Here is an 18,815-nt window from a genome sequence, read left to right on the forward strand (position 1 = left end):
AATAAAACATAACAGCATACATACTTTGTTTGGAATCTGCTACGGTAAATGTATTTATTAAATCTTCTACGTAGAATTGCACAAGAAGACGGAAGAGACTGAGGTATTGATTTGTTTTTAAAAGTGTTGGTGAGAGTTGTTTTTAAATGTTTGACTCTTCCAATCTGCTTACCAAGGATATAATGGTAATTTATTTCAACTCTCATTTTCCTTCACCTTTTGGAGTGCCGAAGATGTCAATTAATATGAACTAACCTGAGGCCAGTGTTGGGGCATATTATAATAGTCACATTTCCTTTTGTAATATTTCTGCATTCTGGACCCCACACCCCTTCTAAGAACTGTGATCATTTGTGTTACACAGAATATGTGTTGCTATGAAAAGAAACACTACACTTCTCTTCTGTTATATCATAAAATACTTTTAATTTCTGAAATGGAACTGGCGTCTGTAGGATCAGGGTACGAGATCTCCCTCTGGGGCATGGCTGTAATTCCACTGTATGATAGACGAGACAGCTGTGCTTGAAGAGAGGAAATCTTCCTTTGGATATCCTCAACGATGGGCTTCCCCCTGAAGGAAAGGAGAGGCACACACAAAGGGTTACTTCTCACGGCGTTCTTTACCCTACTCTCCCACCTGTAGCTCCCACAAGAAAAGACTGAATGTTCTAAATTGGAACCCAGAGAGTACCCAAAAAGGTCTGTGTGACAAGATCACAAGAAAGAGGCTAGGGGTTGGAGACTGGAAATACCTTCGGGGCCAAGGACCAACGTCTGCTTTGGGATGCTTGCCACAGAGGTTGTATACGGGGGATAGCTCTAACCCCCATCGGTAGTCTTGTTTGTCAGGCATGTTGTAAAGCCCCAATACCCTCACCATAGTCTGCTTGTCAGGCATAACACAATTCCCTAGACCTCCATTGTGGCCCAGGAAGTATAACACATGTTCAGAAAAGAGAAAGGTCGGCAATGCAGAGGGTGACGCTCACAGGTCCATGCTGGCAGGGCTCCATGAGCCACATGTCATTATAGAGATGCAGGTTTCAGCGAGAAACAGGTATGTGAATGCAACTCTTGGGCTGCTCCGTGAGCTCAGGATGCATCAATCTGCTGTAGCTTACAGTCATTCAGGGGAAACCAGAGACCATAGTCAATAAGAATTTCAGCAGCTGCACAACCCAACAGTACGGTCATAGAGTCAGACGGGCAGAAAGAAATCACTGCCTGACTCCAAGATGGCGGCTAGCCAGCACATAGCATTGGTGTAAGAGCCGCACATGAGGAAATTGTCCAAGTTTACACCAACCACAAAGCCCTCTCCTGAGTCATGTAGAGCTGTCACACATCACACTATCACAAGGCCAATTATAGTCTATTCTAGAGTATGAAAGGTGAGTTAACCAGTTGGGAGGTGTAGGAGTTAGGAGACTTTTGGAAAGCATAGAAAGAGGTGAGAAGAGTAAAAGGAGGAGAGCATTGGGTGAGGTCAGAGTAGAGGAAGGAAGAGACAGTGGAGTAACATATATATAGAGGGAGAGTGAAGCAGAGGGAGAAAGTGAGCGGTGGAAATTGTTAAGAAAATCAAAGCAGAGGTGGGGAAGAGGAGAATGATCATAAGAAAGGACAGAGAAGCGATGGCAAGAATCAAGTGGGGGTAGGGAGAGACACGTAGAAGGAAGGGGGCAAGATCATGGTGTACAGAAGGAATACCAAAGGAAAGAGAAAGAGGAGGAAGTGGGTAAATTACAACTAAGGGAGAAGGAGGGGAGGTAAATGAAAAGCAACTGCAAATAGAGGAAGTGAAACAAAAATAATGTCTGATAGAGAAAGGAGAAGGGGTGGAAGAAAATTATCAAGAGATTGGAGAGGAGGAGAAACCTCAATATAGATACAGAGCGGATAAGCAGGACCATCAGAGAAGAGAGGGAAAGAAACACTTGGCGCAACAGTGAGATGGAGTAAAGGGGCATATAAACAATTGGAGGAGGGTGGAGAAGACCTTAAAGAAGGAGCAGGTTTTGGAGAGATGGCAGAGGTACTGAAGCTTTTTAAGACTTGGGCCAGAAGAGCCAGAGTTGATCTGGAGAAAAGGACTAGGAGAAGGTGACCTCTAGGATAGCTCTAAGTTCAGAGGTTGTACTTCTGAGACCAAACAGGAGGGGAAAGCATGTAGTTGCCTGGGATTCAACTTTTTAAACTGTGTCCGACACCTCTTCCATGTCAGATGACTTAAGGTTTCCAGCTGGTGGTAAATGGGAGAAGAGTTCAGGAGGATGAACATTTGAGCCTTGCAACACCTGCACCAGCTAAGAAGGGCACAGCGCCAATAAAGAATTGTTTTGGTCACTATAAAAATCCAGGAACCTCCTGGGAGGTAGCCTTGAACTAAGGGAGAGAGGGAAGGACTGAGGACCACCGTCCTAAAGGAAGGTAAGCACCAAATTGGGTGCCAGACTGGTTGTTATACCATTTCCAATCCCATTACGGTTGCTTCAGTCAAACCTAAGCCCTTTCTGTGATGACACTAAAACATGTAGCGAACTTCAAGTTGGTTTTAAAGCAACTTTTGATCCCTCTGCTGTTGAACCTTTGTTTCAAACAGGCCCATGGAACTGGGGCAGAATCAGTTGCATGTCAGGTGTTGTGGATATTTACATGTCTTTGTCATATCTAACCTATCACCTCTATACCACAATGTACAGATGTATGCCTTTGGAATAGGGTTCCTAAAATGTCTTGTGTAGACCTTGAACACTGTTAACAGCTATTTGGGAGATTGTAATTGATCTACACCTCTTTGTGTATATGGTGTCCTAAGTTGCCCACAATGTGGCAGAGGAGGCCTCTAGACTTGACCATTATAGGCCTGATGTGTTTTCTAGAAATCTACATATTTGTTATATATATCCTCCAGACCTGGAAGCAATACCTCAGATGTGGTCGCCAGCACTGGCCAATATACTCTTGGTATTTCCTACAAGACTGGACACAATACTTTGATGTAGACACTGCCACTGGACTCTACACTCCATACCTCCAGAACTAGGCCAAACAGTCAATATGTGGCTTTTGTCAACAAGGACTGAAAGGTTGAGAGTTTTGAGTGAGGGAGTGAGGTGGTCCAGAGAAAAGGAGATGTGAAATTGGAGTGTGGGGTGGGCAATGAAGGCCGGAAGAAAGAGGACTTCCATTTTAGAGGTCCGAGTTGAATGTGGACTAACCACGTCATTGAGCTTTGACGAGTTAAGAGCGTGTCTAAATTGTTGAGAGGGTGTGGTGGCCCTTGTTGTTCAGTGTGATGCCTTGCACAACCCTGGGATGCTGGAGACAGTGAGTAAAACGATATTGCCATCCTCCTACTGAAGTCTCTACCTCTCCTGTTCCATTCCAGGCCCTCTGCATGGCCTTGGCCTCTCATTTCACTACTAAAACTCAGGACATCCTGTCCACCCTCTTCCTCTGCCTCCTCTCCCTCCTTCTCCTCTACCATCCCTGGCCCATCTGTGGCCGTCTCTCCTCCTCATTTCTCCTCTTTTCCATAGTTCACCCCTGACAATGTTTCTAGACAAGTGTGATCTATGAATGTCTCGTCAAAGCAGGTTCCCCCCTGCTCATCCAGATCCATCAAGGACCACATTGACACCTTTTCTCCAGCCTTGGCCGATTTCTGCAATCACTCCTTTGCCACTGGAACCTTCACCTCCCCCCTCAAGCACTCCCTTGTGCACCTCCTTCTTAAGAAGCCCTCTGCCGATCCTTCCTCTCCGGCTAGCTATCACCTGATCTCCATCAGTCCTTTCCTGGGCAAACTCCTTGAAAAGTTGGCCATCTCCCAGCTTAATCTGCATACTGAATCAGTTGCTTGTCTCGACGACCACCAGTCTGGTTTCAAAGCTGTGAGAAGCATGAAACTGCTCTCTGTGAAGACCTGCTCTCTAATCCTGACTCTAATCTTCCTGCTGTCCTCATTCTCTTTGATCTAGCCTCTGCTTTTGATAGGGTCAACCATGCTATCCTGTTCAATCGCCCCCGTGATAACCTGGGTATCACCGATCAGGCTCTGGCTTGGCTGACCTCCTTTCTCACCGACCGAACCTTTCAGGTCCAACTGATGTTTTTCCTCTCTTATACTCTCTCTCTACATGTGGTGTTTCCCAGGTGTCTAACTTTTCTCCCTGGCTTTTCAACCACTCTAGGCACCTCTTGCCCACTGCATCACTACATTCTGCTCCAATTTTCAGTGTTATATGGATGACACCCAGCTCTCTTTCAGGCTCCCCTCAGCCACCTCTGCTCTTTCTCTCATACAAGACACCCTGGCCGCAATTTAGGATCTGTGTGCTGCCAACGATCTCTGTCTTAATGCCAGTAAGACTTAGATCCTCCTCATCGGTACACCTGCTCCCTCCTTTCCCTTCTCTCTCTCTCTCTCTCTCTCTCTCTCTTTGGCCGCCCACTCTGGGCCCTCCTCCTGCTCCCTCCTGTGAGGCTAAGAACCTTGGTGTCATTTTCAACTCCAGCCTCTCCTCTCATCTCCGATGCCTCTAAGAAGTCAAACTACCAGCGTCACCTCCTCAGAGGTATTCTTCCTTTTCTCACTTTCTCCCAGAAGCTCACTGTCTCCAAAGCTCTGGTCCTCTCTAGGCTGGACTACTGCAACAGCCTCTTTCTAAATCTTACTGCCTCAAGCCCAGGGATTGTATCTCTCCAACTCTGAAATCTCTCCACTGGATCCCTGTGGTGACAAGGATCAAGGTCGATATCCTTTGCATCGTCCACAAGGCTTTCTGGGGCCTGGGACCGCACTACCTCCAACTTTCCCATCCTAAACATCTTCCTTCTCGAGCTCTTTGCTCATCCACCTCCAACTCTCTGAGGGTCAGACGCTTCTCCAAGCAGAGAGTCGGGGGTATATCTCTCTCCTTGGCTGGGGCCTCCCTCTGGAACTGCCCCCCTGCCTCTCTCAAACTTGAGCAGAACCACTTCCGGTTCCGGAAGCAACTGAATACTGTCCTTTTTTCTCTTCATCTCCCCTGCTGATGCTCCTGACTGCTCAGTGTGCTGGTCAACTGGCTACCCTTGGAACTCTGGCCCAGGCTCCTGCATGTCCAGTTGCCCTCGCACTGCCTCTGGGCTCCTCCTGCACTTAAAGGCCTGTACCTGCAACCCTACAGTCCCTTCTCACTGCGCTTATGAGCCACCCGCTGGCTGCACTTATTGAGCTACCTGCACTTCCCTCTCCCGTCTCCCCCTGGCACTTCTCCCCTCCCTCTTCCCCTTTGTTTACCCTTGTCTTGTCGTGCCTAGAAACACTTGTGTAAAGGCTCGTTATAAATGCCATATCATGACCAAACACTCACCGTCATCCCCTCCCTAATGCACAATTGGCTTTTAAGATCTCACCCCGCAGAAGCCTGTGACACTCCCAGGTAATGAGGAGAGATCTACACACATGCTGAACCTTTTATCTAGCCCTGGTCTACCTGGGACTTGGAGATTTCACGACAGGTCAGTATCTTTGGGAAACTAGTAAGACAGACCTGCCTACCTTCCGGGATTAGCACAGAGCCTCTGGGTTTTAATACTTTTCTGTGGGTCTCCCGGGAAAGAGTCTGAAACTTCTGGGATTTCAAGGTAATGAGGGGTAGCGATGCATGGCGGCCAACTGCCTTCACTCGCTGGTGTAACTCGCAATTTAAAGACAATTATAGTTGATTCACGCCAGCATCAAAGGCTGTTTTTCAACTTGGGAAGAAGGCCTCTACTTTTCTTTTGCCTGAAGACCGAACATTAACATAACAAGAGCTTGCATCAGCCCTGTATGGCACAGCACCCAGGGCAGAGCATCCCAACAAGAAAGCAGCACACATGAAAACCCATGGATTTTAAAAAGGACTTTCAATGGATTGCCTTTCTCCCGCAGATTCCTCATCTGATAGATATTCCATCCAGCCCTGCTGCTTCAGACATTTTTTCAACAGGGGGCAAAGGGGACCTCGACCCGATCGTCGATTCGTCTTTCTCGGCATCTGGTCATCACCTCTGGATGTGATGTCAGGCGTTGTATAAATACCTTGTCACTATGCCCCACACGACAGTTCCTTTTTTCCGTGCACTAATACGCTGCTTGGGAACACAGGCGAGTCTTCGACTCATTCAATGTTTTCGACAGAAAACTTTAGTTTGTCCAATTCTTTGACCTGCGATGCCGGTCACTCGGGTATTGGGCTTCAAGCGGTGTTCCGACTGTGGCACCAAGATGCCCATCACTGACCCACACGAATTGTGTCTCTGGTGCCTCGGCACGGGTCACGGGACTGACCAGTGTCCATCGTACGCCACAATGCAGCCCAAATCCCTTCGCAATTGAGCAGCTAAACTCGCTCTTGGTCGGCCACCCTCTAGGTCACTGGCGCAGTCGATGGTTCGATCTTCGGAAGCCGAAACTGAGGGGCACACCCGCGAAAAAGAACATAGGCGGAAGAAGAAAAGGTCCCACTCGAGGAGCCATTATTCCTCATCCCAAAAGAAGAAGAGGCGTGACTGCTACCGTCGGGACTCCAATTGGTCGACAGAAAAGGGTAAGCCGTCAGCGGGGCTTAACACCCACCAAGAGTGGAGGGATTTTAAGTCCTCTATGCTTTAAATGTTTAAAAAGCATGCCGCCGTCGGCACAGCTAAACCCCCCACCCCCAATGCAGCAGGCTTCGGAGCCAAGAGCGGCGCTCAGCATTTCTGACTGATCTAGTGCCCAGGTACCGACAAAGTCAGCACTGATAAATCTTTCGACACCGAAAGAGGTCCAATGGAAGCGGATCAACTCTACGCATTCAAGGATGTCAACGCTACAGTGTTGCGACACCGACATCCACCATATGAGTGCTGAAAGATGAACCCTCGATGACAACGGTTGTCCAGAAAACCTTCACACCGCAACTCCTGACTGAATTTTTGGATACCATGGGAGGTATCTTCAGCGATAATGACGACGATGATCAGGGGGATGTCGACCCCATTTACTTGAGTACAGAAGGGGGTAAATTATTTTTAAGACCAAAATCAGCTTTTACAGCTAGCTAAAGGCCTCCATGACTCCAGCTGTCTGGACACCTCTACAGACCTCGAATTCCAGCAATCCCAGCACTATGTTCATTATATGTCTAAATTCAGGGCTTTAGTAGAAAGGGTTATTGATAGCCTAGGATTGCATTCATCAGTAGCGCCAATACAAGGTTATGACCTTACCTATATTTTACATGAAGGTCTCACCAGAGTGCAATGTGCCTTTAAACCCTGCCATTGCTGATCCTTTAACAATTCTGTGGCAGCATCCATGTTCTAGTCCTCCTGTCAGCTCCACCATTTCCGGGAAATATAGGCCGACTAGAGGAGACCCTTCATTCCTCTCCTCTCACCCTTCCCCAGAGGGGCTTGTTATGCAGGCTGCCGCTGTCTCATCTAGACCTGCATCTTCGACTTCAGCTCCCGACAGGGAAGCAAAAACAGTTGAAGCCTTAACAACAAAAAAACATTAACTTCGGGCAGTGTGGCCCTTAAGGCTACAAATGTGGCAATCTGTTTTGCCAAGTACTCGTTTGGTCCATGGACAGCAGTTGAGAATGCTGCGAACTACGTCCCTGAAGGAGAAATGCGTGAGGGCTTCCTACACCTAGTGCAGGATGGGAAAGAGGTGGCCAGGGCAGTCGTTGCGAACAGGCCTGGACATCGCCGACTGTGTGGGCCGTTCTATGGCATCAGCATTAACGCTAAGAAGGCAGGCCTATTTAATAACATCTGGTTTCTCGCCTACTGTCCAAGTTAAACTTCTGGACAGTCCCTTCAAAGGTGATCTTCTGTTCGGCCACAAAGCCAACGATTCCTTCGAAAAATTTAAGGAACCCAAAATCGCTGCTAAGTCTTTAGGCCTAGCTGCGCAGCCGGCCAAACCTGCCTTCAGCTTTGTCTCTAGGGCACGGGGCTACAGGCAGTATGCTCCTTATGGCAGAAGAGCAGAGCTCCCACCGGCCAGACAAGGGCAAAAGTGTTTCACGCGCTCCGGAATGGGCTGAGGGGCTCCTAGAGGCTAACAGGCAGTGGCTGGGGTGACCTAGCCTCCGAAGCTGCTTTGATTTCCCCTCTTACAGCACACTGGTTGGAGGACGGTTGACAAAGCCTTTGCTCCAGAGGCAGGGAATTCATTCCAATGCCTGAGCTCTTCAGCTCATTCAGTGGGGTTCTTGTCTGCCATTTGTAAGAAAACCACCGGACAGATTCCCTCTACCCCCAATCCAACCGGGACAGGAGCTCCAGGAAGAACTTAGCGCCCCGTTGAAGGGTGCAGTGGAAGAGGTGCCGCCCGAGCAAAGAGGTTCGAGTTGGTATTCCCGGTATTTCCTGGTACCTAAGAAGGGAGGACGTCTCCGTCCCATTCTGGACCTCAGTGCCTTGAACAAGTTCTTGAGGAAAGACAAATTCAGGATGGTGATCTCAGATTCTGTCTGCTCTTTGATATCTTCACCAACCCCCTCCTCACCTGAAACCTTTAAGGCTGAGGTATCGTCGGTATCTGAGTCCCATGAGTCGTCCGATGATATCTCCTTTCTTCTTTGTCTCCAAATGTCAGTGGGTTTCTTGTGCGTCCTTACCCCCTGTTTGGAGCGATGGGTATGAGCTCCACCGGAGGCCACTTTGCCACAGATGCAGTTTGCCTAGCAGTGGGGACCCCAGGGAGCCCACCCCAGGCCAGGGAAAAGCTTTGCCGAAAAACCCTGGCAGGTTATGATGTCTGGATGGGGACTACTGATCCCAGAATGTACTGTGTTGCTGAAGATGTTTTCAGTAGCTCCAGAGGATATATATCCAGGTGGTCTGAACCCCTTGAAGGCAGCAGCTGGAAGTAGTGAAACTGGAGGGCTAGGCTACAGAAGAGTAGCAGGGACCTCGCAATTGCAGGAGCCAGGGAGAAGGGGAAGGAAGGAAGGCAAAGAGTGTAAACCAGTAGAAGGCGCAAGGAGGAACAGCCGCCTGAGAACGGCAGAAACGAAAAGGGGATGCCGTCAGAACGCAGCAAAAAGAAAAATCACACGGGAGCGTTGGAATCACTTTCCGAAGTACTGGAAGTTGCAACGCGAGTGCGTTAGCAACTTCCGGGAATATAAAGGCCGATTGGCTCGAACGCGCACAGCGTCCCTGGGGGAAAGGTCCTTCTTCTATGTTCTTCACAGATGATCCGGGCAGCGAGCAGAAAGACTAGTATGCGCACGGCGTCCCCGGAGAAGTAGTCCTTCTTCTATCTCCTCCATAGTCTCCACGGTAGGCGAGCCGTGACAGGTGAAGTTGAGAGAGATTCTCCACGCTCTCGCTCTTGAACTACAGGACTGGCGGGTGTCAATAGACTTACAAGACGCTTATTTCCATGTGCCGATCCATCAAAAGCAAAGTAAGTTCCTAAGCTTCGCCATAGGGGATATGCACTATCAGTTCAAGGTGCTTCCCTTTGGTCTAACCTCTGCCCCAAGGGTCTTCACCAAGCACATGGCGGTAGTTGCGGCTCACCTCAGGAGATCCGTGGTCCACGTGTTTCCATATCTAGATGACTGGCTGATCCGAGGGAAGTCTGCCATACAGGTCTTGTCCCATTTAGAGGACACCAGCTGCCCTGAAAGCATTTGCCTTGTCTCTGCAGGGGAAACATGTCCTCGTTCTGACAGACAGCACAGTGGCAATGCACTCGACCAACAAGGTGGTGTGCACTCCTGCCCCCTCCGCACCGAGGCAATGATTCTTTGGTTCTGGTTGCTGGAGAACCGGATCACAAACTCAGCAGTTCATCTGGCAGGCACACAGAACAACTTGGCGGATGCTCTGAGCAGGCAGGGCATGGTCCCGCACGAGTGGGAAATGTGCCAGGAAGTCCTAGAGGAGGTCTTCACTTTTCGGGATACCCCAGCAGTGGATCTGTTTGCAACCAAATCCAACAGGACGTGCAGACAGTTTCGCTTGAGGGAATTCACAGCGAACGGTGCACTGGGGATCCATTTCTGATGGGTTGGACCTTTCCTATCCATTACGCGTTCCCTCTGATTCCCGTCATTCCATGGGTTCTGCGGATGTTGGAGAGGTTTTGAGCGACCATGATCTTGATCGCCTGGACTGGGCAAGGAGAACGTGGTATTCTGACCTCTTGAATCTGTCCACCTCACCGGTTGCCTCGGCAGCAAGATCTCCTAACCCAGTTGGAAGGTCGGATACTCCACCCAACCCCGGAATCCTGTACCTACATGTGTTGCTCTTGAGAGGATGAGGTATGATGACTGGGATGTCTCTGAGGGAGTACTTGAGGTGTTGCTGGCTGCACGCAGACTGTCTACAAGATCTTTGTACGCGTACAGATGGAGAAGATTTGAGGTGTGGTGCAGGGAACGCGAGATTGACCCCATCTCTTGCCCCACCACTACAGTGATGGAGGTTCCTTCTGTCACTGGCTTCAGCAGGCCTTCGGGTCACCACAGTCAAAAGTTATTTGGAAGCCTTGTCTGTGTTTAAGAGATCACTGTATCAAGGTTAATTTTTTATGATCCTGGTGCTGGCACAATTCCTGAAAAGCCTTTTAAATAAGTTTCCACCAACTCTCTTTGTTGCCCCGGATTGGGACCTTAATCTGGTACTGAAGTTTCTGATGGTGGCTCCTTGTGAGCATATGTATACTTGTCCCTTAAAACTATTCTCTTTGAAAACAGACTTTTTGGTGGCTATTACATCCGCTAGGTGGCTAAGTGAGCTGCAGGCCTCATGCTGTAAACTACCCTTCCTGTGTTTTTTAAGAGAGAAAGTCTCACTCAGGGTAAGACCTGGCTTCCGCCCCAAGGTTGTCTCAGAAATTCTACCTGTCGCAATCCATTGACCTTCCGGTCTTCTAACCTCTCCTCCGCACCCTTCTAATCAGGAGGAGCGGTTACATTGCCTAGACCAGAAAAGGGCGTTGTTATATTGCGAGGGCAGCTGATTTCAGAATAGCTGACCAGCTCTTCATGGCTTTTTACTTAGCTCGTAAGGGCCTGTGCATAACTAAGCAAACTTGATTCCACTGTATAAGTTTCTGTATAGCAGAATGCTATCAGTCCGCTGGAAAGGAATTACCAGCAGGCATCAGGGCCCATTTGTCTACGGGAGTCCCAGCGTCATCAGTATTACAGAGAGGAGTCCCTATCCGGGATATTTGTTGTGCTGCGACATGGTCATCCATTCATACCTTTGCTAAGCACTATATTCTTTTGGATGTGGCTCGTAGAGCTGATGCACGTTTTGGCAGGGCAGTGCTGCTAAATTTCTTAGTCTAACTTCCTGCCTGCCTCCTTCATCTACTGCTTTGGGAGTGTAACAGATGAGGAATCTGCAGCAGAAAGGCAATCCATTGAAGGAGAAATTACTTAGCGTAATGTTCTTTCTATGGATTCTTCTCCAGCAGATTCCTCATCTCCCTTACCATCCCATCCAGCTGTGCTCAGAAAGTCAGTGGTTGGTGTACATCTTCTCTTTCACGTTGACTTGGTGATGGTCCTCATTGTCTGTTTTCTGTCTTTCCTGCCTGGTTTAAAAAAAAAAAAAACAGAAAAAAATAAAAATAAAAGATTTTTCTGACGCTACTTGGTAGTGTCTGTTGCAAATTCTTCCTCCTTTGGCGATCTATGTTATTTCATTTTTTAAGGTCTCATTAGCCCGTTTGTTCTCACTGTTTTCCTATGCAGCGTGGTGTGCTTGGGGAAAAAGGGGGAAACTGAGGTGTGGGGCGTAGTGACAAGGTATTTATACAATGCCTGATGTCACGTCTGGAGCTGACAACCACATGCCAAGCAAGACGGATGAACGGTAGACGGCCGGGTCGAGGTTCAATACAACCCTTGTCGAAATAAATTCCGAAACAGCAGAGCTGGATGGAATATCTCTCATATGAGGAATCTGCAGAAGAATACATAGAAAGAACATTACGGTAATTAATTTCTCCTCTGAGGTATTGATGGATATTTGATTTGGTATGTTTTGTGGTACAATAATGCCATCAGCACATTTGGCAAAATTCTAGCTGCTGCTTATCTGGCGATGAGGAACGGCTGCAATGAGGTGAGGGGGAGTCTGATTGTGCACATGATGACAATATGGTATATATATATAACCAGTGCTTTAAAGAGGGAGGTGATAAATCGAGGGGGGACTGTAATGAGGGCGTGTGGCCTAAGTGATGGGCGTGGCCTGAAGGGTCCGCAGCATTCGACAATAAAAATAAATTTGCTCTCCTTGCTGTCTGTTTTTTTTTTTGTGGTCCAGTGCTGGGGATTCTAACCTAAGCTCTGCCGGTGACAAGCCAGTGTTGCAGCGCACTGTACTATTTCATAGGTGCTCAATTTTCTTGGGTGCTGGATTTATTTTGTTTCATGTGATAGACTGCTTGACACAGGCTTTATGTGTCAAGCAGTCAATTCAATGACACAAAAGAAATCCAGCATCTCTGTAATAGCACAGTGTGATGTGACTCTGGCTTGCCGTGTGAATCCCCAGCATGGGACAATAAAAAAAAGGGCCTTTCCTCTGTGTCGGGTTGCTGGTGTGGTGGCGGCTGCTGAGCGGAGCCCTAGCAGTGCCCTGGCTTGATCCAAGCTTTGGGAGACTACTGGGGCTGTGCCCTGGCCAACTTAAAGCCCTGTGTATAACCCTTCTGCGGTTGAATTATTTTTTTTTACACGTGTACAGGGCAGGTGTGTGGAGTCTCGCTTGGCTGTGGGTGAGGCATCATGTAAAAAGTCTCTGGGTTTTTGGTTTTCAAAAGTGGGCAGATCTGTGGCAGCACAGAGTGAGAAAATTGCATGCCCAGCTGGCGACTCTGTGTGGTAGCAGGGGGTTGTGGGGGTCAAGAGTTCATCACATGCCTGGTAGTTGAATCTGGAAGGCTTGCATAGTTGGATCAGTCAGTCACAGCATGCCATTGCACCTGCAAAGCTAGTGAATGTGGATTGCAAGTTTGCAAATTAGTCACATGTCAGTTTGTTGAACCTGGAAGGTTGCTAGGACAGGAGCCAAGTCTGTCATATGTCAAGCTGGTGGCCCTTGAAGGCTGGTAAGGCCAAGGGCTGCGCAGAGTCTGTCACATGTCAGACTTTCAAGCACTAAGTTTCTTTAATGGCCAGCCACAACCACACCAGGGTGTTTAGCCTCTCTCCTCTCCACACGGCCAGTCCCACCTCTCACTGGGTTCATGGGCACCCACCCCAAACACTCACTCGTTCCTGAGCTGCTGGCGGTAGATGAGGTTTTGCAGCCGGAAGGTGTCATCCTTCAGCAGGCGGAGGTCCGAGCTGATCACCATGGCACGCACATGTTGATCCATCACAAGCCCTTCCAAGGCCTTCCCAGGAAACAACATGGATGGAAATGGAGGGAGGGAGAGAGGGAGAGAGAGAGAGAGAGTGTACACGGCTTATCACACCTTCCCTTAACTATACAAAACATCCGCAAAGGGGCAGGGATGGATGACAAGACAGCTTGATTTGTCCAAAGGAAAAGCATATTTTATTTATGAAGATATGTATCTGTTATACTTCATGGTACCAGATTTTTCTTTTGCAGCCGTTGGCAGCCAGGACATGTGCTTGATTGGTTGAGGGTCTTCAGCTCCTCCAGCACGGGTGCCATGGCAACTTCTATCACGTGCTTCAAACTTTCAGTGTTTACAACACTCGGGCTACATAGAAGAACAAAACCAGGGCAGGCGTTAGGGATGGGAGTTTCCCAAAGGCTACTGGGGTGCTAGCTGCGATCTGGTTCAGATCCTGATATCTGGTTCAGATCCTGATAGGCACTCAGGGGGCAACAAGAGTGTGAACGAAGATAGTCTGCACAAGCTAGTGGGGGGGAGGAGTAGCATCTAGGGAAGGAGGAGGTGAAAAGTACTTTTAAAAGTAATGAGGCGTTGCATTAATTACGTTTGAGGAGGCTTGGGCAGGCCTATAGGACAATGCACAAATTGTGAACCCAACATGCTAATGTGTGCCAGTTTTTTGGCCAAAGTGGGCCAGTTTAAAAAGTTACTTTACTTTTTATTTTAGTTGTATTGATTCACAGTGGAACCTTTACAAAACATACACATTTCATCGTTACTATATAATTACAAGACACACTTACATATTCATGCATATTTAGACCTTTGCCAAATGTCGTCCAATTTCATTGTCATTATCATAACCAATGGTATTCCTGCATTTCTCCTAAACACATACTAAGGAACACTTAAATATACACTAAAATACACTCTAAAATCGAAAAAGAATGTTGTGTCGTTGATTTTTTACGTACCTCCCAAACCTCACTTTTGTAAATACCTTCTAAACATGGGTAAATCCACCTTTGAGAATACATTTCTTAAGCTCAATAAATAGCTAACATTTTAATTTCCTAAAATCAGCAGATTCCTTTGTCTCCTTAATCATTTACCTATTCTAGGACGTATATCTCCTAAAATCATTTTCTCATTCCTTAATTAGACGTTAAAGGATCTCTTTCCAAACATGGTATAACGCAATATGTACAGTTTCAAGGTCAGTGTTTAAACAGAAACCCCAGAATTCGACACTCTTTTTTTATAACTCTGTTTATTGAGTTTGTTTGTTTGTTTATTTTATTTATATCGCGCACCTGACCCGGAGGTAATTGGGCGCTATCGGGTAGTAATGATTACAAGGCATAGTATAGACAGTTATGTACATGAATACAGTTTGAACATTCAAGGTAAGGTTACAGTGGTACATATATACATATTAAACATTATACATATTATACATTGGGTCATAGCAGTAGAATGTGCCAATCACCTAACGGTTAGAGGTATCAGGAGCTGTTGTTTTATGTTTTATTTAGTATCCAAGTGATAGCCTGACTTCTGAAATTGTTAAAGGTTTGAATGGTTTGAATATTCTGAGGGAGGGTGTTCCAAAGCTGGGCGGCTAATACTGGGAAGCTAGAACCTCCGGCTCTTTTTAGATTGTATCTGGGCACCACCAGACATGGTGGAGTAAAGAGCATAACAGAACAACATTTAAACACAATGGGTTACATGTCAGGTTGCCATCCGTGAATAATATAATTGATGGAGTATTTTTAGTTGAATCAATCTCAATTTAGCATCAATTCCGATCTCCCGTGAGAACATGAGTGCCTCTACCCACTCCTCAGGTTCTAGTGGAACCATTTCTCTTTCCCATTTTTCCCTTAGTTTAACCAACTCCTGCGTTCCGAAGGAGTTGAGGACCTGGTATAGCGTGGAGGTAATCTTGGTCGGGATGCGCCCGGGAAGACATGGGTCTCGAGGGGGGAACTCTTGGGGATCGTGCTTAGATCAGGGAATTGGGCGTTCATGGCATGTGATATCTGCAGGTGCTTGTAACGGTCGCATGGTTGGATCCCGAACTTCCCTTGTAGGGCCCCGAAGTCTAGGAGGCTTCTGTCTTGCACCACATTCGCAAGTGTGTGTATGCCTTGTCTCCCCCAGATCGTAAAGTGCCCCATTTTCTGAATCTCTGGGAGGTGTTTATTATGCCACAGTGGTTGTTCAAGTGTTGGTTTTCCTCTCCACCCGATATGTTGGTGTGCTTCTCCCCAAACCCGACGGACATTTAGTGTCATCTTTGACATTCCCGCCATTTTCTTGTTTACATCATATGGTATGTGAATAGGGGGGGGTTGTATCGGTCCTGCCCATCTCAGCCCCAATGTGAGGGAGTGTCGGGTCCCTGTGCAACCAGTCGTTTACCACCTCTACTTGTGCCGCCCAGTAATAGGTACGGAGGGGTGGGAGTTGGACACCCCCCTCCCACATCGAGCGTTGTAAGGTCTTGAGGGCAATGCAGGGTTGTTGCACGCCCCCTAGCAGCCCGCAAAGAATGCAGTCTATTGCAGCAAAGGTTGTATGGGGCGTGGGGAGCGGGGCGTTCTGGAGGACATATAGGAAACATGGAAGTGCGAGCATCTTGAACAGGACCTCTTTGCCCAGAAGTGTTAAGTGGAGGGTTTGCCAGTGGGACACATCCGTAGTGGATCTATCAATCAGGGGCTGCAGATTAATTTGGAGGAAGTCTTCCGAGTCCGGGCTAATGTGTATGCCGAGATAGGTAAAGCCTAGGATCGATACCTTTTACGGACAATGCTTTGGGATTGCAGCGTCTCCACCCTGAAGTGGGAAAAAAGATTGTCTTTTGTTTGTTCACTTGAAGCCCCGCAAATGTTTGATATTCTGCGAGTATGCGGGACACCACCAGGTACGATACCCTGGGGATACTAAAGTATATAAGAAGGTCCTCTGTATACAGCGAATCACGGTCTTCTCTTCCCCAGGGCCAGGAGAATCCGGTCTACTAGTTGTTGACTTATTGCTAATGGCTCAATGGCTAGGAGGAACAACAGTGGGGAGAAGGGATATCCCTGTCCAGTCCTTCGACCTAGCGAAAATACTCTAGAGGATTTGCCGTTCACTCTCACAACCGCCTCCCGGGAGTCATAGAGCAACTTCACCCAGGACATAAATCCCTGTCCAAAGCCCATCTGATCCATTATCTCGCACAAGGCCCCACATCCTACAGTGTCAAATGCATTCTCGAAGTCCACGGCCAAAAGTGCTGGTGGGTCTGAGATGGCCTGGGTCTGTTCTATCGTGAGGTGTATTCTGCGCAGGTTCATTTGGGTGGTTCTGTCGGGCATGAATCCGCACTGGTCTGGATGGACCAGGGAACCTATCACTCCCAGCAGGCGGTTTGCCAGGATCCGGGCAAGGACCTTATCTTCCCCATTGATTAGCGATATGGGACTATATACGAGGCAAGAGCTCCGGGGGCTTCCCTGGTTTGGGAATCTCCACAATGCATGTTCTCCTCAGATACAGGGGGAGTTGTCCCTGCTCTTTGCTTCGTATGAACATGCGATGCATATGTCTGGTTACGGTGTTACCGAGTCTCTTCCAGGTTTCTATCGGGAATCCATTGGGGCCAGGGGATCTCCCAGATTGGAGCTGTGATAGGGCTGTGGTTATGTCTTCTTCCGCAATTTCGGAATCAAGATCTAGTGTCTGTTGTTTCGAGAGGCGGGGGAGTTCGATTGACTCCAGCAAGTTCGGGCCCTCCCTTTTGGATACTCTCGCAGGGGGGGCGGGTAAAGTTTCTCGTAGAAGGCTGCAAATGCTTCCGTAATGTCAGAGTCTGTGGTTAACTCCTCTCCAACCTCCGTGAGTATAGCCTGTACCTGTCCTTTGCTATACCTTTGTCTCGCTAACCAGGCCAAGGTCTTACCGGCCTTATCTCCAGACTCATATATTTGACTTCGGACAGACCAATGAGCAGTGCGTGTGTTATCTAATGCTAGGGTTTTCAAAACCTCTTGTGCTGTTAGGGCCTCCTGAGCGTCACAAGACCCCGACTCCAGTAGCTGCTCCTCCGCCTTGGCCACTCATTCCTCTGCTTTTATAGTCTCCTGTGTGTGCTGTCGGCGGTGGGATACTAGGGAGATAGCTTCACCCCAGAGGACCGTCTTGTCCGTCTCCCACATTGTTACTGGGGAGTCCACTGACCCTTCGTTAATTTCTAAGTAGTCTGTGGTCTTGAGAGAGAGGCCATCCATAATCTTCGGAATACCTAGATAATATGCGTTCAGACGCCAGGCTGCCTCGGGAGGAACCTTGTGGCCCGTAGTCTATGGGTTACGTTCCGCGGAATAAAAAGATAGTCAATCCTGGAGAGTGATCTATATGCATTAGAATAAAATGAGAACCCGGGTTCTGTGTCGTAAACTCTCTCCATGTGTCTACCAATCCCACTGCCTCAGCAAAGGAGTGTAGTTTAGTCGGAGCGTCTATGTTCCTACTGCCTTGGTAGGAACATAGACGCCCTGTGATCTATCCCTGCTCAGCTCCATGACATCATTAAAGTCTCCCCCCAGGATCCATGTGTCTGCCTGTTCAGCGAGTATTGCTAGTTGGAGGTTGTCCAAGATTTCCATTGTGAGTGGAGGGGGATCATAGATTGTGATGATACCCCAGCTACCTGCCCCCAGATCCCCAAGGATCATCACAAACCTGCCCCTTGGGTCTGCGTGCACCTTCCTCAACCTGAATGGTATTCTTTTATGTATGAGGATCATTGTGCCCCTTGACCCCCCGTGATAACCCAGCATGGTATGCCTGAGAGTAGTTGGAGCTCTATTAAAAAAGTGGCAGTCAGTACCAACCAAGTGAGTTTCTGTGATAAGGGCGAAGTCAGGGGAGTGCTGGTCAAGAAATTGGAGGATCAGCCTACGCTTTATGCTTTAGCTCAGCCCATTGACATTCCATGTCAGTATAGCTATTTCCCCGTCATGCCCTATGTGTAACCTTTCGGAATTCTACTAGGCCTTGGGGAGATCTTGTGTGTCTTGGACCTTGTCTTTTGCCCTTTGTTCCAACATTATTACTTTGCCCTTTTTGTTGCCGGTGATCTATGGCGTTATTAGTGTCTAGTGACCAACCCATTTGAACGATGGTCAAGAGCCAGCATCCAGCCCGGCCCTTACCCCACAACAAACGCCCCCCACCCTGCACTTCCCCCCAACTTGAAGTACATGTAGCCCAAACTCATAAAATTAGAAACTTACAAACTGTACACCGGGAACAGTTTCAGAATTAACTCTGGTTCCCCCAAACCAATCACCACAGAACCAGCCCGGCTCCAGCCGCTGCTGTGGTGATTCCGTGACTAGTTCAAATTTAAGGTTCAAAAAGCATCATGAGGGTCTGTTGATAT

General features: G+C 48.1%; 1 protein-coding gene across 1 annotated transcript in view; it reads right to left on the reverse strand.

Annotated features, from left to right (window-relative positions):
- Nucleotides 1-13,546: 13,546 nt before the first annotated feature.
- TSKS (testis specific serine kinase substrate) overlaps nucleotides 13,547-18,815 on the reverse strand; it is a 667,857-nt gene continuing 662,588 nt past the window's right edge. Inside the window, exon 8 of the mRNA XM_069649410.1 lies at nucleotides 13,547-13,738. Within this exon, the coding sequence (XP_069505511.1) occupies nucleotides 13,597-13,738 (142 nt within the window). The 3' untranslated portion in view covers nucleotides 13,547-13,596. The remainder of the gene's footprint in view (nucleotides 13,739-18,815) is intronic.

The sequence above is a fragment of the Ambystoma mexicanum genome, chromosome 1p (assembly GCF_040938575.1).
Source record: "Ambystoma mexicanum isolate Mex_15411 chromosome 1p, UKY_AmexF1_1, whole genome shotgun sequence".
NCBI classification, from domain to species: domain Eukaryota; kingdom Metazoa; phylum Chordata; class Amphibia; order Caudata; family Ambystomatidae; genus Ambystoma; species Ambystoma mexicanum.